At 27.5% G+C, this 26,263-nt stretch overlaps 3 protein-coding genes and 2 non-coding genes across 7 annotated transcripts; 2 read left to right on the forward strand and 3 right to left on the reverse strand.

Moving 5' to 3' along the window:
* Positions 1-4,007: 4,007 nt before the first annotated feature.
* Bm17472 (Uncharacterized protein) lies at positions 4,008-6,327 on the forward strand (the record flags this gene model as incomplete). The annotated part of the gene is made up of 5 exons (XM_001896015.1): positions 4,008-4,437; positions 4,502-4,732; positions 4,999-5,265; positions 5,551-5,817; positions 6,056-6,327. The coding sequence occupies 5 exons, from the start codon at positions 4,008-4,010 to the stop codon at positions 6,325-6,327; spliced, it is 1,467 nt and encodes a 488-aa protein (XP_001896050.1).
* Positions 6,328-7,604: 1,277 nt separating this feature from the next.
* On the reverse strand, positions 7,605-16,867 carry Bma-ptr-6 (Patched family protein; the record flags this gene model as incomplete). 2 transcript variants are annotated; one of them, XM_043078078.1, is made up of 17 exons in its annotated part: positions 7,605-7,867; positions 8,270-8,455; positions 8,973-9,108; positions 9,380-9,578; positions 10,111-10,352; positions 10,639-10,761; positions 10,850-10,925; positions 11,111-11,273; positions 11,587-11,743; positions 12,391-12,575; positions 12,918-12,983; positions 13,620-13,769; positions 14,036-14,192; positions 14,478-14,612; positions 15,689-15,877; positions 16,042-16,284; positions 16,637-16,867. In XM_043078078.1, the coding sequence occupies 17 exons, from the start codon at positions 16,865-16,867 to the stop codon at positions 7,605-7,607; spliced, it is 2,901 nt and encodes a 966-aa protein (XP_042934012.1). The 2 variants fall into 2 exon arrangements, with proteins under 2 accessions (XP_042934012.1, XP_001896049.2); XM_001896014.2 differs by lacking the exons at positions 10,850-10,925; positions 11,111-11,273; positions 11,587-11,743.
* Positions 14,797-14,869, forward strand: Bm14564. The gene has a single exon. It is a non-coding gene; the product is annotated as a tRNA-Val (tRNA).
* Bm14566 lies at positions 15,196-15,268 on the reverse strand. Its single transcript has one exon. It is a non-coding gene; the product is annotated as a tRNA-Lys (tRNA).
* A 3,193-nt stretch (positions 16,868-20,060) lies between the features above and the next one.
* Bma-lin-54 (Tesmin/TSO1-like CXC domain containing protein) lies at positions 20,061-23,681 on the reverse strand (the record flags this gene model as incomplete). 2 transcript variants are annotated; one of them, XM_043078079.1, is made up of 10 exons in its annotated part: positions 20,061-20,259; positions 20,469-20,680; positions 21,017-21,117; positions 21,346-21,548; positions 21,759-21,919; positions 22,132-22,221; positions 22,547-22,654; positions 22,803-22,897; positions 23,055-23,127; positions 23,562-23,681. In XM_043078079.1, 10 exons carry the CDS (start codon positions 23,679-23,681, stop codon positions 20,061-20,063), a joined length of 1,362 nt encoding a protein of 453 aa, XP_042934013.1. The 2 variants fall into 2 exon arrangements, with proteins under 2 accessions (XP_042934013.1, XP_001896048.1); XM_001896013.1 differs by having other exon boundaries at positions 21,759-21,967.
* Positions 23,682-26,263: the final 2,582 nt, after the last annotated feature.

The following is a 26,263-nucleotide window of genomic DNA, read 5'->3' on the forward strand; positions in this document are numbered from 1 at the left end:
CATAATTGTTCATTATTAATTTATTTAAATTCAATATGCAAAAAGTTGTTTTCCACTTATCATAAGAAAGCAGCTCTAATCTTTAACATGTTGAACAAATTTTTCTTTTCTCGAATACTAAGTATAATGAAACAAAGATCCATTTGATGTTCTTCATAACAATAGACAATTATGTTTTTTAATTCATTACTAAATAAATCTATGTTCTACAAAATACGCATGTAGATAAAAAATAGCGCAATTGTCTTGACTGAAAAGCGATCAATATAATTAGATGGAGAATAAATAGTATTTATCTGTTGAATGATGTTCAAATGATCTGCTTTTGTCTCTTTTCATGCGGGTTCCTAAGGCCATATATATCGTGGAAATTACTCAGTTTACTCTCTGCAAATTAATAAAAAAGGCACATGGACAAAATTCATTTTCAATTAACAATCCAAAAAAAAAAAAAATTGATCTGCATCAGTACTGAAAATGTGATCATGTCATTTAACAAAAAATTTCAGAGATTGTATGTAAGCCAAAGATCAGCTATATTTCATTAATAATTTCTAATTTTTACATTGACTGATCATGAAAGATCGATCGCATAAACAACTAAATTTTTGTAACAACGAAATGAAGAAAATAGCAAATTTTGCTAATAATTATTGCTACAACTATTGTTATACCAATTACATATTATACTGCAAGTTGACAAACATGCTTAAAATTTTGATAAATTTAAGAAATTCATGAGGTGATTTCCCGTAATACTTCGTGGGTGCTTTCAGTGCAACCTTACTTACTGGTAACCTTACCGCTGAAGAATTTGCCACAGTATGATTTATCCTTATATATTTCTTCATGGTTGCAAAATAATAATAATACAATGCTTTCCAACATTCTTCAATTATTTGTTGTAATTTTTAATGTCCACGAGCATTTTTTTCTTATTTTGTAAATATTTTACTATGAATATGAAAGAAAAATTAGTAAGTAGCCATCCTACAACAAACAAACATGCTAGGAGCATAATAATATTGTCATTGATTGTTTTTAGTAAATCTTTCAGCAAAAAATAGCTGACAGAATTGAAAGATAAATGTCAATTACAGACGCAATCACTTCATAAATTTATTTTTGACATCTAACTTTAATGAAATTACTACTACAAAAGAAATCGTACACATGGGATACCATCGGTTTAATTATATGTAAAGGAATTCACATAAAAGAATAAAAGAAAAGAAGGGAGTGATATACTACTAAATAGGGTACTTATATAAGGAACAAAATGGCATCTGCATGTACCTAGATTGTGACGAAGACGCCCGTGAACCATCGTTGTCGCACTCTGTAGACGTCTTCTCTACAACAATATTTCATATTTCTTGTTTAGCTGTGGGAGATTAGTTTGAGTTCGTATAGGAAAAACATGAATTATTTTGAAGGCTATTTATTTAGATCTCAGTTTGATCCTCCACACACTTGCTTATGAATCGATCTCTGAATTGTTTGCAACAGCAATTGTCCAAGCATATCTCTTCCACTTCAATGCAACCAAGTCTTAAACCGAATCCAAATTGTGGAATAAAACAGGATGGATTGAAAAGTCGAGTAGCACCAAAATATTATTTGATAAAAAAAGAAACGCAGATTATGGGATAATTTGTCGTCCATTTCAATGACACTGAAATGTTCTACCGATACTTTTTGATGACATCTTGAACCGGAAAAGCAGAGAAGCATATTCAGTAATGCATATGATACTGTAACCAAATCAAAGAAATAATTGCTCGTCATGTTCCATAACCAGGTAACAATCTGTGGCATATGAGAAAACTTAGGATAAACTTAGGCAGCACTACTGTTTCTGCTTGATACCCGCGGGTAGTTCAGATTATGGGATGGGTGAGAAACAAAGCAGAACAGAGATAATTCATTCATTGATGCACCACTGAAGACGTAGATTGCATTTGCACTGAGCGATATATTGAGAATCACGATAGCTCATTTACCCTTGTTGGCTATTTATGTATTAGTGCTTCCCATGCTTCTTTATCTTCTTTCCTGGCTTCAAGAATTATTCTCCTTCAATATAGGTTTTGAAGAAATAATTTGAGTTGTATCAGAGCAAGAAGAAAGTATTCCAATGGGTCCATATTGAGCGCTGTAAATTGAAATTTTTATTCTTGAAAAAAAATTTTTTTTTTGAAATTTTTTTATTTCTTAAATTGAAAAAAAAAAATTTTTAAAAAAAATTATTCTTTGTTAAATCCCTTTTAGTCCAAGTTGTAAGCTATTTTGGAGAAATCTTTATTAGAGCTGCAGTCAACATCAAAAATTTTCTTAAATTAGTTCATCTATGCTTACCTATGTATTCGGGAATATTTTTGTTGAATCTTTTGATAATAATTCTATTATATTCACTAAAGCTCTCTTAAAGACAGACTTCATTTCTTTATAATTCGTGAGTGCTTCTTAAGTTCCTTTTAACGTTGTCAGTATAAAGTTTTATTTTACAGAGCAATTTCTTTCTGATGTAATTTAGATTTAATATTTTTTAAATGATGGTTAGGATTGATAATAAAAGGGAACTTAAGAAGCACTTTAAATTTATAATTAAAATGAAACTCTTTGGAAACGGCAACATGCTATTTTGTGCTCAGTTTCATCTCCAATATTTTTCAATCAAGGAATAGAGTACATTTTGTTATGAGGAAGCTATTCTAATCGCAAAAACCTTTTTCCAACATTGGCTATTATCACTTCATTTTCATCATTCTAAAAGCGAAGCAATAAATCTCCAAATATGGGATAATAATAAACACTCGGTGCATTCTTTTAAGTGAACAAAACTACAACACGAAGTTATAACTTAAGAAGCCAGTGAATATAACTCGTCTATTTCAACGCATGCTTTTTCTTATATATTGATCTATAATTGTTCACAAATTGTCTCTTTTGATTTCCTCTAACTTTAATCGATTTGCTAATTCCTTCGATATAAAAGATGCTTGCGGTCCAATGTGTCAATTCACTGTGTTTTACTTTCCATTCTTGACCGCTGTGAGGATTATGTCTAGAGTGATATTTTAAACTTCTGGTTAGTGAGAATCATTATTAATTATCACTGCTTTGACCATTATCCATTCACACTAAAGTTTTCACATATCTCCTATTAATTCATTTTGTGTTACTTTCCATTTCTGACCGATCTGAGGATTATCTCTACTACAGTTCGATCGATTGTGAATTATTACATACGTTGAGATAGAATTCGATATGATCAATTTCTACTACAGTTCGATCGTACATATGATAGAATTCGATATGTGAGTAAGATGATAAGCAATAGCTAAAAATAAACATCGGAAGTAAACCAATATATTTCCAGTGTCAGTTAATTGATGTCACCATCAATATTTTATTTACCACTCAATATACAATATTTCATTAAACAAAGTAGACAGGATTATTATATGCTGCACAGATTAAATATTTCAATAACATTTAATTCCAGCTATTCATCAGTTTCCTTTATGCAAATGTTACTCCATTTTATCAAACACACTATTAAAATTTGTCCCATTCTTTCAAACATCAAACACCGTTTCAGCTTATGTTGAAATTCTTTCTCATAATAGCAGGAACAGTATGTGAAATGTATCTCAAAAAACCAATAATTAAAGTGATGCGTCTATTCTGTCAGTGACATTATTAGTGGTATAATATTATTAGTGCATTTTATTAAATGCATCAGAATACCATTTCTTGCGGTGTCACCTAGTGTACATGTATTACTGAAATGGTAGAACACGCTACTGCAGCGCTTCCTTCGGGTTTCAAAAGAACATTTATAAACTTTACAATGCGGATTTAAAACTGTTTCACCTTTGGTGTTTAATTTTTCACAATGCAAATTAAAAGCTATTTGAACCTTTGGTCTTTAATTCCAAGCGATCTGAAATAAAAAGCTTCCATTTGAGCATTTCTGTCATCTCACAAAATTGTGTTTCACCATGTTCTTCAATATATTTATGACACCAATCATTTGGTTCAATCTTCTACTATGCATCGTTTCTGATAATGAAACTTCCAATCTACCTAATTTCGACCCTTTTTCTGGCATCTCAGATAGCCTTGATATCTTCGATTACAACAATTTTGAGCCATTGTTTAGCTCAGAATTTCCATCCGATCCTTCGCAGTTCATTAATTTCGCTCAGTTGAGTGAAACTGAGGATATAAGCAGTGAAGAATCGAAATCTGAAACTAATCAGATCACAAATTCTCCTCATCTTGGCTTTTCCGATATCTATGATCCCTTTGGCCACACTAATTTGGAGTTATCACTTAGCTCAGATATGGACTCATACAGGAATGTGTGGAGAGATGCTAACGAAGAATTAAAAACGGGTGATGATAACGTGCGATATCCTTCCATTAGAGGTGAGACTTTTGCTTTAGATATATGAAAAGATAAACACAACTTCTTGTAATTTGAGTTATTTAGATGCTCAAAATGAAACTTCTTCCTCACTTAATCTCGACAGTGATGATATTATCACATATATGCACTTACCTGGCTCACAACAAAGTGCCATTTTTCACCAACTTGCTCTTTCCTCAGATGACACTTCCAGTCAAAGCGCAACTGGTGAACAGAGCAACATCGACAATAAGTACTCAGATTACTTGAATATCCTCGATTACAAGGAAAATGCCTATAAAGAATCAGAAACAGGTAATGACACATTGCATAACAACTTTTCGTTCTAATTGTTCTTTGCTTTCATTATTCGCATGAAATTGAAGAGGTGACATTCAAAGTATGACTTTGGCTTCAAAATATGAGAAGGTAAGTAAAGAACTACCTTTTACCTAAGTTATTCAAAATGCAATGTGATATTTTTTTATAGCGATGATATTTATATGATTTCTCACATTATTTAAGTGCCAAATGGTGTAATGGACTACTGATTGCAAAATGCTTTGACAAGAATTTTTCAGATAAGAAAAATTATACTTGTCATTATCGCGGGTGTACTGTAACCACGAAAAATCACAAAGAATATCTAACACATAGGAAAACACACAGTCAGCCCTTCATCTATGAATGCAAAGTGTCCGGTTGTGGACGAATATTTGACCATGAATCATCATTTTACAATCACATACAGACGCATGAACCTCGTCCTCAGTGCAAGGATTGTGGCAAATTCCTCGTCAATAGGAATGCACTACGAAAACACAAGTGGCTCTGCGAAACAAAATCTCGTTAGTTTGCAAATTTAACAGAACACATATATCAACCTGAAATGGAATACGCTTAAAATGTGCTATGATTTGTGAGCGATGAGACAAATGAAAAACTTACAAAACAAACGAAAAACTTACAATTACACTTTTTGTTCAATTATAAGTGAAGGTAATTGTACAGCTTTTTGTGATCTAAATTATTTGAAACGAGATGTGGTAAGATTATTTCATAGCAGCAATATTTTTATGGTTTATCAGACTACTTAATTAGCTGCTAAACACCATAATAAAATATCAATTCAGACGAACGAAGGTATGAATGCCTTTATCCCGGATGTGCTACGGTTACGAAAAGTTATAAAGAATATGTAGCACATAGGAAAGTACACGGTCAACCTTTCATCTATGAATGCAGAGTGCCTGGTTGTGGACGGACATTCAACCATGATTCAACACTTTATTATCATAAGCAAACGCATAAACCTCACCCTCAGTGCGAGCGTTGCGGCAAATTCTTCCATAGCATGATTGTGCTATTTAGGCATAAGAAGCTCTGCCAAATAAAATCTCGTTAGTTTGCAAATTTAACAGAATTTTAGAAGTATATGACAGCTTAAAATAGAATGCATGTACAAGAAAAAACACGCAGAAAATTTGGCTTCTAGGATGAAAATTATTTGATGTAAATTATTTGAAATGAGATGTGCTAAGGAGTGATATTTTTATAAATAATCAGATTACATAATTAGTTGCCAAACATTGTAACAGAATGGCAATTGCAAAAACAAATATTATAAGAGTTTTTTAGCTGGAAAAAGCTACGAATGTCTTTATCCCGGGTGTGCTGTGGTCCCGAAAAGTCGTAACGAATATGTGACACATAGAAAAACACACGGTCAACCCCTCATCTATGAATGCAGAGCGCCCGATTGTGGGCGAATATTCAGCAGTGAATCGTCATTTCGCAAACACAAACAAACGCATGAACCTCATCCCCAGTGCGAGGATTGTGGCAAATTCTTCACCACCAGGAATGGACTGCAAAAACACAAAAAGATCTGCCAAAAAAAATCTCGTTAGTTTATAAATTTAGCAGAATTTTAATAGATATATCAGGCTGAAATAGACTGCATGTAAAATTTGTTGCGAAGCATTTGTGGCCACAGAGTCACAATACAAAATTTGTTTAATGCGCTCATTAGATACTGTGTATTTTCATATCGTTTTCTCAATGTAGCAACTTTTCATGACCTAAGAATCAACTTCTTAAAAAGGTTTTGACAGTGGTGACAGTGACGTTTCAATATACACCAACAAACATTGAAAATATTAGCAAAGTAATGAATATTCCATCCACTCTTGACAAATTACTTTGTTTTTCTAATTCATGGAAAGTATGCAGAAAAACATATCATTTCATCTATAAAGCCAAGCTGCGATGAACTGCTAATCATTTCTTTTGGCGTTACAAAACAAGTAAAAATTTTCGTTCCAGAAAATGATATACAATTTGGGCATTCTTCGCAAACATAAGAAAAGGAGCGCAGCAATCAGACGTTTTCGAAGTATCAGAATGCAGCTAACAATTTATAATTTCATTTTGTTACAAGACTTTAAACTCACTTCATATGGCATTTAATGGAAAATTATTTTCCCGTATAAATTTTTTTGCAATTTAACAATTGTAATTTATTCTTTAAAATAGTAATAAAGAAATGGTTGCTTTGAACTGTTCACTTCATGCAGTCTTATAATGAATAAAGGTAAAATGTGTCAAATTTTATTTGAGTTTATTTGTGAAATCAATAATAATTGGAAAGGTAAATTTCAGCATTTGCCACAAATAGCAAATTAGTCATAATTTTTGAATGATTCAAAATGATAACTAAAAATGATGTTGTAATTAGTTAAAATAACCATTTTAACTCGTATATTTAGTCAAGAACAATAATAACACATTAAGCAGATGAAAGGGAAATTCTTAAAGATTATCACGGACTGTTTTCATGCTTGCATTACTTTTAGGTAGTATATTTCATTTATAACCGATAGAAAAGACTTATTATAAATTTAAATTTGAAATATCTGTTAAATTTTATTAATGAATAATGATATAATCCAATTTAAAATTAATTGATCAGCAACTTCCCTCACTTTTTTTTTTTTAAGCTTTAAAAATTCTTTCTTTTTAAATCTGTTTGTGTGTGTGTTTTGTGATTTGACATATAAATAGCAAATTTACAAGATCATAGGATTTTATTAAATGGTTTGCGTTAACAGAGTTACAAAGAAGGCACAGAGACATTGAAATAAATAACAGCAGAAATTGGTATTGAAAACTTCGTAAAATATATAAATTAATGAATATTATTGACAATTTCAGGAATAGAAGTATGAGTGTCTTTTTCATTCAAATTTTCAACTAAACCACAAAATTTTTGAGTAATTTGATCAATTATTGGTGCAGTTATTGATAAAATAATAGGTAATAAAATAAGAGCATGAAAGACACCAATAATAATTACTAGAAAAATTGTTTTAAAAAATACAAGTATCATATAGGAATTGATGAATGCTAGAATTGTAACACCAAATATTGTTGACATGCTGCCGTATATAACTGTAATAATAATTAATATTTGTTATTTTTAAATAATTATCATAAATATAAAAGGAAACTATAAAATCCAATACTTTATTAAAATAGCAAACAATAAGATATAGCGAGGAATAAAAGAGCAATTTAATGTTTTGTAGAATAAAGTAGTTGAAGCAATATATGCGTGTAAAGAGTATCTTACCTTTCATTTTCAAATAAAAATTTCATAGCAATTTAAAGTTTTGTAGAATTATGTATGTATAGAAAATATAATCTTCCATTTTTAAAAAGAATTTTCATAACAATTTAAATTTGTAAAATTATATACATATATACAGTATATTACTTTTTGATTTTAAATAAGAATTTCATTTAAAAAAGTTTTTCCTTTTAAATAATAATTTGCATAAAATGAGAGCTTACTTGGGAAAGCTAACTTTTCCATTGCTTCAATGCAACGTTCAAATGGTGTCACTTTGTTTGGATTACTCACAAAAGCATATGTGATATGAGCGCAATATTCAATGGAAAAGCCAATTGCCATTATCAGAGTTATCATTGATATCGGATCTAACTTAACATTCCATAATGATAAGAAACCAATTACACCTGCAAAACACTTTTATTCGTCAATTTTTTGCATTTTTTTTTCTTGCCAGTAAATAATAATTTAGTAAAATAGATTGCTGCATGATTTTATTCATTCATTTTGAAGGATAAATTATTTAAAATTTATGAGAAAAATTCAGTCACGAAAATTTATTTAATTCTGTTAAATCATTTCATTTAAATTATTGTTTAGTAAAAAATACTTTGATTGAGTTTACTAATTTTTTTTTTTTTTTATTACTAATTTTCTATTTGTCATGCATTAAATTACTAATTTTCTATTTGTCATGCAATAAAGTTGTATAAAATTGTGACTAACTTATTAATCATTTGACAGACATATATATATTTTATTGGGAAACTTTTATCTTGTAATTGTAACGCACTAAAAAATAGTAAGAACAGTCAGTTAAATTATAATTAAATAAAGTAAGCAAAAAATTCTAATTAAATTATTTAACAAATTTTGTTAAATTCATTAATTAGTGAATGTGAGATTAGTAAATACGTTACCAACCAATATCAATTGTTATGATAGCAATAAAAATCCAAAATGTGCATATTGGATTAGGAATAAATAGTAGTGAAATAATAACTAATACAATAATTGCAATGCTATCATTTAATAATGTATTTGGTAAAATAATATTTAACTGCAATTTCAAAATTAATATTTCTTTTTTTTTTTTTTTTTAAAAAAAAAAGGTAATCAAAAATAAGTCAATTGCTTTTTCTTTATTTTTGAATCGATCGTAATAAAATTTTGTATTTTATAAAATCCGTAAAAAAAATTTTAAGCAAATGAAAATAAAAAAAAATCTGACTGAAAAAAAAAAAAAGATGAAAGGTCAAAGATTCGAACTAATCATAAAAATTCTTAAAAACGCAAAATTTTCCGGAAAAAATAATATAGATAAATTAAACTTGATCAGCAATCATCCGACTATATTCATACGTATAAATTTCCATGTCCGAATATTTTGAAGCAATTTCTCGAAGAGTACGAGATTCTATTATCAAATCGCTTGGATTATTAAGTGCTGATAAACCAATACGAAACCGGAATGATTTCATCCTTAAATTTTGCGGATCATTCTCATTTTCCCAAACAAAATCTTGTGCCCTGAAATATATTTTAGAGATTTGTCCAAAAACTGTATCCAGAAAACAATAAATCCTTTTAAAAATAATTATTGTGAGAAAAATTATTATTGAATGTGTGTATAGAAAAAACAGAGTGCGCAAGAGTTATAACAAATAAAGTTTAATCAGTAAATTTTAAGAATTATGAATTTTAAAAATTTATTTATCAGTTATGAATGCCGTTTATGATTTTAAGAATTTATTTAAAATTATGTTAAATTAGTAGAAATAAGTTGAGTCTTTTTTTTTTTAATATAACTATAACTAGCCTCATCTAATAATCAACCTCTATTGTAATGAAACAAAATTAGAAAACGAAAATTAAAATTCAAACAGATTTAAGTTGAAATTGTCAACAACAATAACAAAGAAATAAAAAAATCTCACACTATGTTAAGCAAATTTCTACAATCATTAGCTAAACAAACAGCTAATTTACACCAATGAAAAAATAAAATAGGGGAAAAAAAAATTTTTTTCACATTTAACAATGATACTTTCGATTTACTAACCATAATTTATAAAATGCAAAAAGTTGTGACCACTGATAAACTCCTTGCACCCAGGATTGATGATCATTGTACAGGTATGCACCTGTTATATTAGCATATTTCTGATATTCTCGAGTCCAAAGTTGTGTCGCCTTAGGTCCAATTCCAAAAATCATATGCTCAAATTCATGAACCATTTGATCTACACGTTTACGATTCATTGGTTTTGTCATATCGGGCGCTTTTACGATAGCTATATTAATCTATGAAATAGCAAATATTAATTCAATATGTTTTTATTTTACTAATTAGTTTACTAATTAACTTTAAATATAAAGCAATGCAAAAAATGTTTACCAAAAATTTTGAAACATATCTTTTTGTTGTTGTTATTGTAATTTCTTTTTAGAAATTACAAAAAATTTTCTCAATATATCGATTATTTATTTCTTTCAGATTCAGACTTTGATATTAAGCCATAGAATTATCACACCAAAAATCATTTAATTATTGTTAATTTGATAAATTTGAAAAAATATATGGAAGTACCTGATCACCACCATGAAATAATTCAAGCTCAACAGCTATTGTTCGAACTATCGGATCCGTTTCAATTAATAATTTATCATAATCTAAACCTTGCTTCATGCCCATAATACCATGTATTGCTAGCTGAAATTTTAAAATTTCAACCTGAATTTGCTCCGGAAATCTGGTTTCGTATAACGTAAACGAAATGTAGGAAATAAAAAATACTTACGATAAAATAAATGATAAATAGCAGCAGAACGATACATTTAGTTCGTTTGTCTAACAAAATTGGGACATATATATTCCTGTTAATACAATAAATTTCTTCAAAAAATGTTGAAAAAAATTTGAAATTTCATAAAAATTCAAATATTAAAATTATTCGTTATATTAATCATATAATCGATGCAATATTAAACAATAATTTTTCCGAATTTTTGTTATTACTTTTAAATTATAAATTTTTATTTTTATTAAAGATAAAACGAACCGAAAAAATAATCTCATTCCGCTCATAGCTTTAGACGATAATTTTTTTGATCCTTTCGTCTTCGCCGGTAATATTTCCGTGTAAGCATTACCACTACGATATGATTTATGATTATCACTTGTGATTATCTCTTTATCATAACATTTTGTATTTTCTAACTTTTCTAAAAAATCAAATGTCATTTAAACTATTTTTTTTTTTTTTTTTTTTTTGTACAATAGGGTGTATTTGATAAGTTAAAAATGAAAAAATGAAATTTCCGAAAAAAAAAAAAATGGAACTAAATGTGCAATATAATAAGTAAAATTAAACGAAAAAAAAAAACAACAAATTCTAACAAGTTAATTCAAATTTCAAATATAATTTTGATGCAAATTAAATATCTAGTATATGCTTTCTTCCTTATTTCTGAACTAAATTTAAAAAAATAAATTGAAAAGATGAAGCAAACAATTACTTCGCTCAAATTCACTTACTATTATTTTCATTTCCAATTGCATTTTTTTCAGTGAAATTCCAAACTTTCATTGAATTATCAATATGATCAGCAATTTTCAAACATGGAATACAATTATTCCGCTCAATCATTTGTATTTTATCACTAATAACCAACATTGCAGCAAAGAAAGTAATCTTAATAGATAAATAAGTAATTTTAAATCATTTTTCATTTTTATTTCTCAAAATAATATTAAAATTATCAATGAAATGAACTTTTCATCATTCACTAATAACTCATTAATAGTAATTAATTTTTTTTAACATAAAATAATCAACAAATATTAATAACATAATCGATAAATATTGATCATTTAAAATTTTCAATCAGAAATGAGAGGGAGAGAGAGAGAAAAAAAAAGTAAAAAAAAAGTAGAAAGTTTTCATTTTAAAAAATATGATAATATTAATAAGTGAAATTATAATAGAATTAAAAAGTGTGAAAAAAAAAATATGAATGCAAATACAGTATTTATTTTATGGTATTTTAATAATGAATAAAAAATAACAATATTTTAATTATTATCCTATTCTAGCAATATTAGTGAAACGAATGCAACTTGCATTTATAAAAGAAAAATCAACAAGTATTAATTTAAAATTATATAAAATAAAGAAAAAAAAATATTTCAAATATATTCATGTAATTAAAATAAAAAAAAAACATAAATAGAAGAATAGATGATATGATATGATATGATATGCTATTTGTACTGCAACAAGATTTATGCATAAATTAAAATATGAAAAAATAAAAAAATTAAAAAAATAAAATTGAAAACCTGATAAAAAAATGTGAAAAACATGCATGCTGAAGTCATTGCGCAAAATCCACGTACAGCAATAATATCCGTAAAACAACCAATTGCAAATGATAAAACATCCGTAAAACTGGTAATAAATATAGCAACTGCTGATTCTGATAATGTATTTATCATACGAGCTTTCAGGCTAGCATAATCATTTCCTTAACAATAAAAAAAAAAAGAAAAAGAAAAAAATATTCGAATTTATCATATGGTTTAAAATTTTCAATCAAAAATAAGACAGAGAGAGAGAGAGAGAGAGAGAGAGAGAAAAGAAAAGAATAAAAAAAAAGATTGATAGCTTTCAATTTAAAATATATGATAATATTAAGTAAGTAAACATAGAATAGAATTAAAAAATTTAGTATTTATTTTATGCTATTTTAGCAATAAATAGAAATTTAATTTAATATAGAAAAAAAATTAAATTTAATATTTAAAAAAAGAATTAAATGAGAACGCCTGAAAAAAAAAAAAAAAAAAATTAGAAATAAAACATTTACCAGGATAAATTTTTTCAGCATCATGCCATGCTCCCACTGTAATGAACATATCATCTACTCCAATAGCTTAAAATTAAGAATTGATTATGAAAAATTCATAAAAATAAAACACTTCAATAATTATTTATTATAATACTAATTAGAATACTTGATATGATGTAATTAATTCAACTTGAATATTACCATTCATTTTTTTTTTCACATGTCCCTATTAAATATCACTAATAATTTCAAAATATAATTTTTTCTTTTTTTAAATCATAAATAAATTTTACAATTTTAAAATATTTCATATATTTTATTGTATGTAAATTATACAAAAATGAATACATTCTTGGATAATATTAAGTGTCATTAGTTCCATCAAAAATTATATATATATATCAATTATATTGTATATCAAATATTATAATTAAAATTATTATAATCATCTATTAACTGAATATGTTCGTATTATTATCTTACTTAAAGTTTAACATGGCGTATAATTTTCAAGTTATTCGATTTCAGATTACTAAACATATAACAGATTTGATTTATTACACCTAAATTTTTTGATATCTCAATATAAAGTGAATTTTTATATTATAATCTCTAAAAATCCTGGTAAATTACCCGACTAGCATCAATTTTGAGGGGAAAAAATACCCTTTTATCCTGAAATTAGCACTGATAAATATTGAAAGCAAAATTAAATCTTACAAAGCACAAGAAATGGAGCTATAAGAGTTATTTCAGCGAAAAACATTCCAAACCATAATAGCAAGCCAATACCGCTTATAATTGCTAATGTTGATGATAACACACCACAAATAGCAAGCATTGGCTTTGATCGAAGCCAATCAATTTGAACTGAAATAATAGATTTAATAATTTCAGGATTAATTGAATAAATAAATTAAAAAAAAAGCAAATGAAAAATATTTTATAAAAAAAAATACAAAAAAAGAAACAAAAAATAATATGAAAAATGTTTTTAAATTGTTTCAATACGAAATATATATGATAAATTGATAATGCAATTAAAATTGATTTAATTTATCCAATATACTTTAATCATCATTCTACATCATTTAATCACGTAAAATTTACAGTTTCCTAATAGCATAAAAACGAACCAAAAATTTTTCCATTCTCATTGCAAAATTTCCATTCCATTGAATTAAGAGTGCTAACAAGAATCAAAACAACAATTGTAACTATAAAATAAGGCTTTAATCGATTTGCATTACGTGTTAAGCCTAAATCAATTGTCCGTGAATGCTGAATGTGAATCTGAAATTTTTATTCTTTTTTTTTTTTTTTTTTCAAATATTTATCCAAAAACAAGATTGAATTAGTAAATAAATTTATATGAAATTACTTGAAAAACAAAAAAATCAAAATTAAATATCACTGCAAAAAATAAATTAATTTTTTAAAATTAAATAAAATTAAAATAAACATAAAATGTAGCTGCAACAAAATTATCATAAAACTATTCAAATATAGTTGCTAAAATTTAAACTAAAAAAAAGAAAAGAGAGAGAGAGAGAAGTTAGATGAAAATAATGAAATGACCTCAATTAATGAATTATTATTGGCAAAATTGTCTGTGATAAATTTGGCTGCAGCATCCTCCCAAGCAATAGCCATTTCATCAATTTGTGGCTGATCAAAACGTAAAAAATACCACAATCGCATACCTTTCACTGACTGTAATTCTTCAATTCAAATATTTTATTCTTTTTTAATATATTTTCAAAAATATAATTTTGCTAATTTTGGATTAACAAAAAAAAAAAAAAGAAAAAAGATTAAATCAATTTTTAATTTAATGAAAAATTAATTTTCATTCATTTATAATATATAAATGAATGAAAAGCTGTCACCATAAGGAGGTCTCGTGGTGTAGCGGTTATCACATCTGTCTAACACACAGAAGGTCGGCGGTTCGATTCCGCCCGAGATCAGCCCCGCTTTTTCTAGAAACTACTTCGCTTTATATTGTCACAGTCATTCAATAATAATTCTCACATGTCTATTGTTTGCATAATATGATTCTCTAATCCTCTTCGGTTTACCACCTTCTTTCACACCATTTCCCTCTCCCCCTCTCTCACAGTCATTTCGGTTTCCCATATCTATCGATTTTCTTTTTTCTCCTTCTCTCTTCATTTTCTCCCTTCTCTCGCTGGTCTCAATTTCTTCCGCTTCCCTGTCCATCCAAAATTCCAATTCATTTTGAAAAATTCAAAAAAAAAAAAATGAAAAAGTGGGTAAGCGGAAGATACCGCATAGCCCTCTGCGGGACTCGAACCCGCGACCCTCAGATTAAAAGTCTGATGCTCTACCGACTGAGCTAAGAAGGCTCTGACACTTCCTCAAAATATTAAAATTAGGTTGCAAAAAAAAAAAAAATTTTTTTTCAGCGATGGCGGAAATGATAAGCAGTTGCTTAATTGCTACTTATCATTGTTGTTGTCATTGTTTTAGTGAGAAATTATGATAATAATTGATAACGATGGAGTGATTAAAGTGATAATAGATAATAGATCATGGTGAAATAAAAAAGATGCAAATGGATGGCTCTTGGGGTAGAATAATTAATTAGCAGTACTTATTAAACAAAATAATAGTAATTTCCTAATTATGCTATATAATAATCAAATAATAGCAACAAGCTAATTTCATCATTAATTAAAATTTTGAATGAAAAAATTTCTAAAATTTAAAAACTTTGAACTGTTCAATTAATGTATTTTTTTTTTAAATAATATTTTAGAAATTACCTTAACTGTATCATTTTCGTCAACCTGTACACCACCAATATTATATGCTAGATAGAGCGGTGTTCCATTGGTATTAGCACGAGGATAAGTAATAGTAATTCCATGTTTTTCTAATTCATAACGATTTTGAAGTAATTTGATCAAATTTGTTTGACGATAACATTCTCCATACCAATTCAAACATAAATTCTTAAAAATTTTCAACATTTTTCATTTAAATTAATTAATTTAAATTTCAAAAAATTTTTCAAAAAATAATTAATTCCAAAAATTTTTATGTAAGTTTCATTTTTCATCGTTTATTTTTCACACTTAAAAAAAAAAAAAAAAAGAAAAAGATATTCGATAAATACCTGAAAATAAAATTTACTACCAAAATTTGCTGTAACATTAGTGAGCCATTCATCTTTCATTACACATGATACATTCTCTGCTATACTTTTTTCCAATAATTCAATTTCATTCAAATATGAATCATTGAGAATATTTGGAAATGTACCATTGGGATATTTGCGCCCATGTATAACTACATACAAAAAACGATTCCATTCAAATGTTCTTTCAGGCAAAAATTCATTAAAACGTATAGGCCATAACTGTAAATGTTTATTTTATTTATTTATTGAATATAATAAAAAATTCACTTCATTTACTTTTTTCTTCCTAAAATAATAATAATAAGAAGAAGAAGAAGAAATGAATTTATGAGCATTTTCATTTATAAAAATTTTAGATATGCTATCATTATTAATTTTTATTCAAAAATTAAATTTTTATTCTTCAATGTTTAGTAAACAATTATAATAGCTAATTCAATTAGTTACAATCAAATTTTTTTTTTAATTTCATTATTATTATTTTTATTATTATCAGAGTGATAAAATTTAGCTAATTTCTCATATAGAGAATAAAAATTATTATTTTAATTTCACTCAATTTTTAACTAACTTCTCGCATAATTTTCTCCTCTTTCCATGCTGGTGCTGATGTTGGCGTATACAATTTTCGAGCATCAAGTAAAGTAAGTTCATTAATCCAAATAAAACTAATTCCAAGAATAGTCGTAAGTAAAATTGGAAAAGCAATAAATATAGGATAGTAATCAACAAGATAATTACTTGTGTACCATGCAAATAGTTTTGCAAGTTTCTTATCCAATGTTGGCAAATGATATCGCATCAAAAGTGGAACATTAATTTGAAATGAATTACATTTCGATTCTTAATTACTCATATTTTCGCTCTAATATTCATATTAACATATTAAAACGATAAATTATATTCGTTTTAAAAAATTAAAAAAAAAAAATAATAATGTCGAATATAAGAAAATATAAAAATTAATGCAAATGATTTCAAAAATTAAATATGAAATGACGAGGAAATTAAAAAGATAGTAAAAAAAGTATCATTCATCAAAAAAAAAAAAAAAAAAACTATATTTGATTTTATTACCATCTGAAATACCTAGGAAAAACAAAAAAAAAAAAAAAATACCAGAAAGATTATATTATAATTAATATATTAGATCTTACAATTCCAGAAGTTTGTCTTTTTGAGTTCAATTATCACTTATTATTATTATTATTAATTATTATTATTACTATCATTATTAAAGTAATATTTGGAAAGAAAAAAAACCACAATTAAAATATTTTTGAAATTATCAATTTATACATAGAAAATTTGAAAAAATCGAAATTATAAATGAGCAATTAAATTAAACTTACTTTTTTTTTTTTTTTAAATCAGTCATTTATATAAGCAATTTATATTAGCGAAATAATTTTGAACAAACGAATATATTTGCAATAAACGATGATGGATTAATCATCGTCAATAATAACATAAAGTTATTCTAGTTCAATGCTCTGCTTCTGTCAATTCATTCCAATTTATTGCTTTTTATTCGAACCGCATTACTATTTTTGTATTCGTACCGGAGAAAAATAAAGCAACAGAGAGAGAGAGAGAGAGGGGAAGAAAGAAAGAGATTTTTGAATGAGGAAGGAAAAAAAAAAAGAAATTGAAAAATTGGAGGAAATTGTTAGCAATAACTAGTTTTTGATAGATTAGTAGTAATCAATAAAGTTATGTTAGTTAAAAAAAATATCACTAATTAATTGTGTCGGTTTTTACCATTTGGTTTCGTTTCTTTTTTCACTTTTAAATTATACCAAATTCGTTTTATAAAAAATGATAAATTACAATGTTTTGCATATTTATTTACAATTTATCATTAATTTTTGCAGCGTAATGTTAAATTAAATATTATTGATTAATTCATTCAGAATTTCTTCTGATTTTTTTTTTAAAGAGTATTTTAAATATTTTGAGTATCTGCAAAAATTTTTTAAATGATATCATACTATTAGTAACAATTTTGCAAATACTTCTTGAATTATTCATGATTTAAATGTTAAAATTTTTATAGTTCAAGAAAAAAAAATTTTCATATTTATTCTGATGAAGTTACCAATATTCTGATGAATACTGATAACTTCCGTCGATAAATTTCATATTGTGAAAAATTATCGCATTGAAAAATAAAAATTATAAATTTTGTCAAAAAAAAAAAACTTTTCAATTCGCAAATATATTAAATTCATTGATTGCTTTTTTTTAAAATAAATTTTTATAAAAAAGATAAATCGAAAAAAAAAAAAAAAAACGAATATGAATGTCAAGAAATTAACTTTTTCTTTTTCAAATTATATAAATCTTTGAATTGGAATGAGAAGTAAAATGAATCAATTTGCAATATAATTTGAAAAAATGATTAAAATAATAAGAAAAAAAAAACTTAAAACAAATTAGAAAATAAATTAGAGTTCGAAATCAGTTCGTTCCAATTTTTCAACCAGAAATAATTAATTGCACTGAAAAGTGATAATTTTAAAGTGAATTTTATTTTTGTTCCAACTGCCCGAGCGGGGGATTAGCTCAGTGGTAGAGCGCTCGCTTTGCATGCGAGAGGGCGAGGGTTCGATCCCCTCATCCTCCATCCGCTTTTGGCATTCTTATGTAAGCACACTATCTATCTAATATATATGTGGCTGATATGATGGAAATTAAAAATATTTATTTGAACGTGAGATTAAATTAAAATTTCTAATTTGTATCATAGATGTAACGAAAGTCTTGTATTTGAAATGTTCCTATCTTTTACAAATGCAAAGATAGAAACATTTCAACCATTCAAATATGTTTGATAAATGTTTAGAAAATTTTATACACTGTTCACTTTGTGGAATCTTTCAAGCCAAAATTAACTCTGAAAATGGTAGAAATTGATAGGTAAGTACAAGTAATAATGACAATTCATTCAATTTAGATATCATTGATGCAACCAACCATCAATTATAGTCACTGTGAAAAATGCATCCACTACATATATGAGATATGGCTGTCATAAGCAAATGTCACATAGATTGCCATCATAATCAAATGTATGAAGAAATAATTCGTTGAATTTATCAGTGTGAATAAGAAATGACAGATGATAGTTACATCTTTATCAGAATATTTTTTATCACAACAAATTAGCAGGATTCGTAATAACAAATTTCTAGCTATAAAAAATATCTATGTTTAATGCAAGAGGGATGATGATATCTCTCTTGATCATGTAATATAAATGATACGAGAACTGTTCACTATAAGCTAATAAATTTTTGAATAAATCAAATACACAGATGCAAGATGAAAAGAAATTTGAATCCTACCAATCACGAAAATGACCTTTCGACTTCCGCATAACAAGATGCTCGTACGGAAAATAAACAAAGATCTGGAAGCATAAAATCAATTCTAGAAGAAGTGGCAAGTGAATAAGGGATATGGAGAAGTCAATTTTCACCTACGACATATGTTCTCCATTTTGAAGAGTCCAAAGGTCATTGAGTAAAAGATGAAGGCGTGCACAGAAAAAAATTCTAAAGAATAAATTTATCAAAATAACAAAATGTCCAAATTCAAAACAATAAAAATGGACACTAATGTCGGCATTACTTTACAAAATAAATTCTGCTAGTTCACTGGATTCTAAACCTGTTAATATTTAATTTTAAATACCTGCAGAGGTCAGAAACATTATATCATTAGTGCAGAATGTGGCATCTTTGATTTCTGACACGTAATGAAATAAGCTAGCATCTCAAAACGATCATTCCTTCATGAAATCAAGCAACATCGCTTGAAAAATTAAAAAATGTACACCATTACTTTCAACATTTTCCGGAATGAAAACATTTTTTTCAAAATAAAAAAACTATGACAATAGTTTAAGAGACAAACACAAGTAATCCAAAAAGCGCAATATGAACAAGATGAAATTCATATACATAAAAAAGCTCCCATCAAAAGTCAAATCGTTAGCTTCCTAAGGTTTTCTTTGAATTCTTCAAAGCACTTTCAATAACTTGCCCCAAGCAACGACCAAATTCTTTCAAAATTGCTTTCTCAATTTCTACTTGAGTTGCTTGTCCGCTGGATTCAATTTCTTCGGCTTGTGCTACAAGGCACAGCGTTGCCGCTTCTACCACTTCATCTGTCATATAAAACCAAGGTAACCTAGAATCGGAAATATCATCAATTACAAAAAATCTTTGGAACAATAAAAATGGAGAAAGTTGCAAAAATCTAAAACGGAAATTAGACTTTTAATAATAAGCGAAGAATATCATACACTTTCATTATTTGCATAATACAATTTCTTGTAATATTGGAAGTTAGAACCAAAAATCAAAATCAACTTTTTTAACCGGCTAATGCACACTTACGTTTTAGGATCACTCGGCTCTTGAACTTCATCATCACTATCTTCATCGCTATACAACGTTGCTTTATGAAAATCAGCATTACCAAGAGTAGCAACAGAACGAATATCAGTTAATGCTGTAGCTGATTTGGTATTTGCTAAACGTGCTGCTCGATCGGACTCTGTGTTTCGGCAACATATACACTTGCATCGATCAGTGCAAGGCACTTTCGCCTAAAATTGATGTTTATTTTCAAAATCATTTACTAGAAAAAGAAATATGACAATTTTAAAACTCAATAGTATTGCTTAATACGAATGATGATAATCTGGCAATTTTTTGCAGCATTAAATAAGTCATTTTTCGTAAAACGATTTGTACAGTCATGTTAGAAAAGTGTCATAAGTAATCTTTGAATCTGACAATGAGTTACTGTTTCCTTTAAATATATTAATTTTAAAGAATAGGAAACTTCTTGCCTGTCAACAACCAAATCAGAATTCAATACCACCTAACATTCTTTTCAACACAACAACATAAATGTGAGTTTATGAGTAACATAAACTTACTTCATAACATTCGCAGTAATTCTTCAAACAATTCGATTTCTTGCAATGACATCCTTTTTGGTGTAACCGTTCTGGTTCCACTTGCCTATTAGTAGCAACACCTAAATAAAAAATATTACTCCATTAAACAATAAGTTTTGTCAAGATCAAACTTAATTTGTTGAAGAAAAAAAAAAAGAAAAAAGAAAATTATGTTTCATTACCCAGTAACAAACCTAATTATCTTTACTAAAATTTTTCCACTAGCTACAGCTATTCGACTGTGCATGTCGAACATTGCTATCTTGAAAATATCTTATAATTCCACAATATAACTGTAGAAATACTACCGATTTTTGGTTTGAATGCATTCGGGTTGCGTTCTAGTGATAACCTAATAGCGCGTGTCCTTTCAATTTCATATTCAATCGTATTTTTGCAATCTTTGCAATCACAATCATTACAAAATTCTCCATTTGCGAAACAATCACAATATAACTTCAGGCACATTGAACGTGTGCAATGACATGGTTTTTTTGAACCAAGGGGTCGTCTGGAAATAAAACAGAAGCATTAATCTAAAACAAACCTTAAAAAAAAAAATCTAAAATAAATTTGATATAAAATAAACCATATTATTTCTTGGATAAAACCATACATCGAAAACACACTGCATAACTAAAGACTCAAAACTAAAAATCTTAGGAAAAAGTAGAAGTTATCATTAGCATGAAATAGAATCAAATTTGAAGAAAGAAGTTACTTCTTTGGAGCTAACTTGGCTGCCAGCACTGGAGTGAATACCCTATTACGCTGAACGCTAGCCTGAGCAGCCCGATAAGCCAAAGGTGGACTGAGAGGCCCAGTTTGTGGAGGTCTTGATTTGGATGACACTTCACGTCCTCGCCAATCTGATTCTGTTTTCTGAAAATACGTGCCGGCTGCACACGTGGCGATTTCTGGATATATCCACTAAAAGAACAGTCAGGAAAATACATCTTATATGAACATCAATATTTGAAAGTACGAGATCCCCTGAAAAGACCTAATAATTTATAAATTTCAGTTCTACGAAATAGCTAATCTTTTAGTTACAAAAAATCCTCAAGTAAAAATATCAGAATTATAAAACTCACAATTTGGTCTACAACTCCACGATTCGTTTCACTTAGTGTACGTACCGGTGTCGTAGTGGTTGAACCACCTGATCGATCAATACGATATATCTGTAAATCATTCGAATCAACTATTCAATTTTAAAATAAAACTGAACTGACCTAAAAAGGGACACAATCCTTTTTTCTTTTTTCTCTTAGATGCTATTCTAGTAGAAAATTACTTTAAAATCAATATTTCACATGTCCGTTTTAATAGAGAATTCCTAATTCATTCTAAAGCTTAATATGGTATGGATTCAAAAGTATGGAATATTAAAATTAAAAAAAAAAAAAAATATATATATATATATATATTGACTTATTATAGCTTAATGTACAACAAAAACAGGTAGGAGTGTTCTGAACAGTTTAACAAAAGTATGAAGAATTCTACCCTATTTCCTCGAACGGCAAAAACATGTGCCGGTACAACACGTCCTCTCTGAACTTGTCCTACTTCCGAATCGCACAACTGACTGTCGCTTGTTTCTCCAACACTTAGCTGAAATTGTGCAAGAAAAAATTAATAGTATGTTTATCAGCATGACACGGCTTTATTTAATGTACATACTTCATTTATAGGAAATCATAAATGGTAACCGTGTGACATTAATTTATTTTGTATTATCCTTCAATGAGTGAAAACATACTCTCTCATGCTGTGAATCGTCATATGGAGAATGTCTACTTCCCGATGGAATACTACTTGCACGTGACGGATAAACCACCCTGTAGGAGCCATCAGCTAAAAAATGTTTGTTAGATGATACAGTAATCAATTTAATCAAAAAAAATGTCGCAATAAAGTTGATTAAATAACTATGTGAAGATAGGTTACTCTTCACACTTATTCAGGCGAATACACGAAAAAAAAAAAAAAAGAAAAAAAAAACAATAAATACCTTGCAATCGGTATTCCACATCATCCTCAACTTCACCTTCCACGTCAACTTCTTCTACGATTTCTTCCGATATCTAAATTATCAATAACCGCTAATCAGATTTTAAATGTTGGTTGGAAATCTTTTCAAATGATGCTATATTCAAATTCCAAATTGCAACCGCTATTCCTTTCAAATATTATGCTTCATAACATATTAAATTATTTTAAAATCCTCCGTAAAAACTTATTGCATAGCACTTGAAAATTTTCAAATTTTTTTAATTCAAAGCTTAACAGCTCAGTTCTGCCTATTCTCGCTTGTTAAAACATATTCGACTTAGCTCAGGAATCTATTAATCTAGCAGCAACCAACCCTAGTAACTTAGGAAATTAATTCTTTTCTCTGAGATTTTACTTCCCACAGATCCAAAATTCAACGCAATTAAATGAAATTATTATCTGCCTGAAATTAGCTAAATCTTTTAAAAATACGGTTCAAAGGAAGTGAACTCATAATCCATACAACCTGCGCATCATCGACTAATTCATCCGCAACCACTTCTTCTTGAACAATTTCTTCATGAACAATTATTTGCTGTTGTTGCTGCTTTTGCAGCTCTTTTTGTCGTCTGTTACCACTAGACATCGTTACGGTTATCACAAAATAATTTATCTGCAAAAAATTTATTGCCATCATAATTCGATTAAAAAAATATTAATACTAGCAATCGAGGAAAAAGCCTCATTCAAAATAAAAGTTCATTAAGTTTAAATTGCAAAATGGAACGATGACAAAAATGTGTACATCATAATACATTCATAATACTTTTCCAAATCACAACGCCACAACGCTATGCATCAATCTTAAAGTACTGATTAGCTTATCAATTATAAATTGTCACTGCTCATAATTAACCGTCGATGAAACTACAAATCATAGAAGGAACTTGACATTCTCAACTACTGGTTTGTGAGATTGAAATTTCTAAAATTTACCTTTTTTGCTTGACAGGTGCTAGTAAAACGACTATATATGCCAATCGTTTCAACTTATTGCACAATATTTAGACGTTATACGTCAGTTTTGGTGATTCCAACCATGAAGTTTCGAAAACAAAACATAAACAATAAGCGTCAATATGTAAACTAAAGCATGACATGACGTGAACTTCGACATGAATAAATAAAAGAATACAAAATATGAATATGTTAACCTATAGGAAAGCAGTAGTATTTGAATATTAAATATAAAAATCTGACTATATGTATTATCACTCATTAAAAATGAAAAAAAAAAAAAAAATGACACATGAACTTTTCTATATATACCAAAATCAAAAATACTAGAACATATTGTAGTGTATAACTTATAAATGCGTGTAATGCGTTATCACGTGACTGCTGAACGTAAGAGAGGAACGTATGAGTGTGAACAACAAACGCAAATATAACCATTGCTTTAATGAAGTAAACAATGTCAATGTGAAGGAACATAAAAAATTAATCAAAGTGCATTTGAAGACGGTGGCTTGAAATAAGATCATGTGGTATAATATCACGCGTCCACGCTCGTAAATAACGTATTAACAACTAACGTATTTATAACTAATGTCTGATATTCACGTATTCAACGTTGAAGAAAGAAGATAAGAAAATTATAGCGACGTTATGATGGCATAGAATAAAATTTGAAATTTTGACAAAAACTATTCGTCAAACTAAAAAACTACGCATTACAACTGATAACAAACTTGCAATAAATACATAGCTAATTGTAAACTTACGTAATTAAACTAAAATTAAGCATACTTGACGTCAATGGAAGACGTACGTCTAAATTTTACTGACATCAAAATCGATGTTCGAAACATTCTCCCGCACCCCAAAAAATCGAATCAACTAGCAAGCCGCGCTAATTTAAAATGTAAAATGGCGAAGAGATACAGCTAAATAGCGAACAAAACTTAAACTTTGCATTAGTAAACAGCATTAATAACTAACTAATCAAATATGCAATTCAAGAAGGCAAAATAAATTCATTTGAAAAATTTTTTGAAATTTAATTGTTAAATGTTAAATAGTAATAAGCAAACTGTTATATCACACAGCTATGAAAGATAAATTCAGATAAAGGTATTTACAATGATTATATTTGGAAATTTGAAATTTACAATGAATTGCAGATAAAATTTAAATTAATTAAATCATTTTTGCTAATTTGAGGAATTTATTTCAATTTATCATTATCAATGTTTTTGTTTGTTTATTTACTTATTTATTATTACCAATTTACTTATTTGTTTTTACAGCGATACATTTATTTGTTCATTTATTAACTTCTTTACTTGCATTCTGAATATGCGTTCTATTTATTTATGTAATTATTTATATTTTATATAAATGGTTTATTTTAGTGTTGGAAATTTTAATAGCAATTGAAGCAATCAAAATGATAATTGAAATTAATAAATAATTACATCTAATAACTATGCTTTTTCTTCTTTTGCTTTTAATTATTTTCATTTGTCTGATTTTCTTGCTTACATTTATTTCTTCAGGATTCTATTTTTTGCACCTAATTTATTTAAGCAGTTTATTTCCTATGCCTTTTTTTTTTTTTAATTTTCTTTTTTTTTTAAAGTTATATTTTTTGCTCATCTTCTTTTATTTTTGGCTGTTTTCCCTCACTTATGTATATTTTATTACTCATTAGCGATCACTTGGAATATTCTGGCTACTTTGATATGATCAAATACTTCTGGAAAATTTTTTTGTTCTACTTCTTGTAAAATCATTCACAGCAAGTATTACTGACTAATTGAGTAAGTAAGTTTCTGTCGAGATTTTGATCTTTTAATCGTTTTAGTATTCTCTAATTTATATACATCCACATTTTTCTCTTTTTCATACTTAAAGTTTACTGATTTTTTAATTGTGGCTTATAGGCTAATCATTTATTTTCATGCCATATATGTAATAAAACTAATAAGCATATTTTGATTTAAAATTATATAAATTATTGCTAACTATTATTATTGAAAAGATTATTATTAAATATTTGTATAAATTATTACTAACTATTATTATTGAAAAGATTATTATTAAATATTTGTATAAATTATTACTAACTATTATTATTGAAAAGATTATTATTAAATATTTGTATAAATTATTGCTAACTATTATTATTGAAAAGATTATTATTAAATATTTGTATAAATTATTACT

Source organism: Brugia malayi (assembly GCF_000002995.4).
Source record: "Brugia malayi strain FR3 genome assembly, contig: Bm_v4_Chr2_contig_001, whole genome shotgun sequence".
NCBI lineage: Eukaryota > Metazoa > Nematoda > Chromadorea > Rhabditida > Onchocercidae > Brugia > Brugia malayi.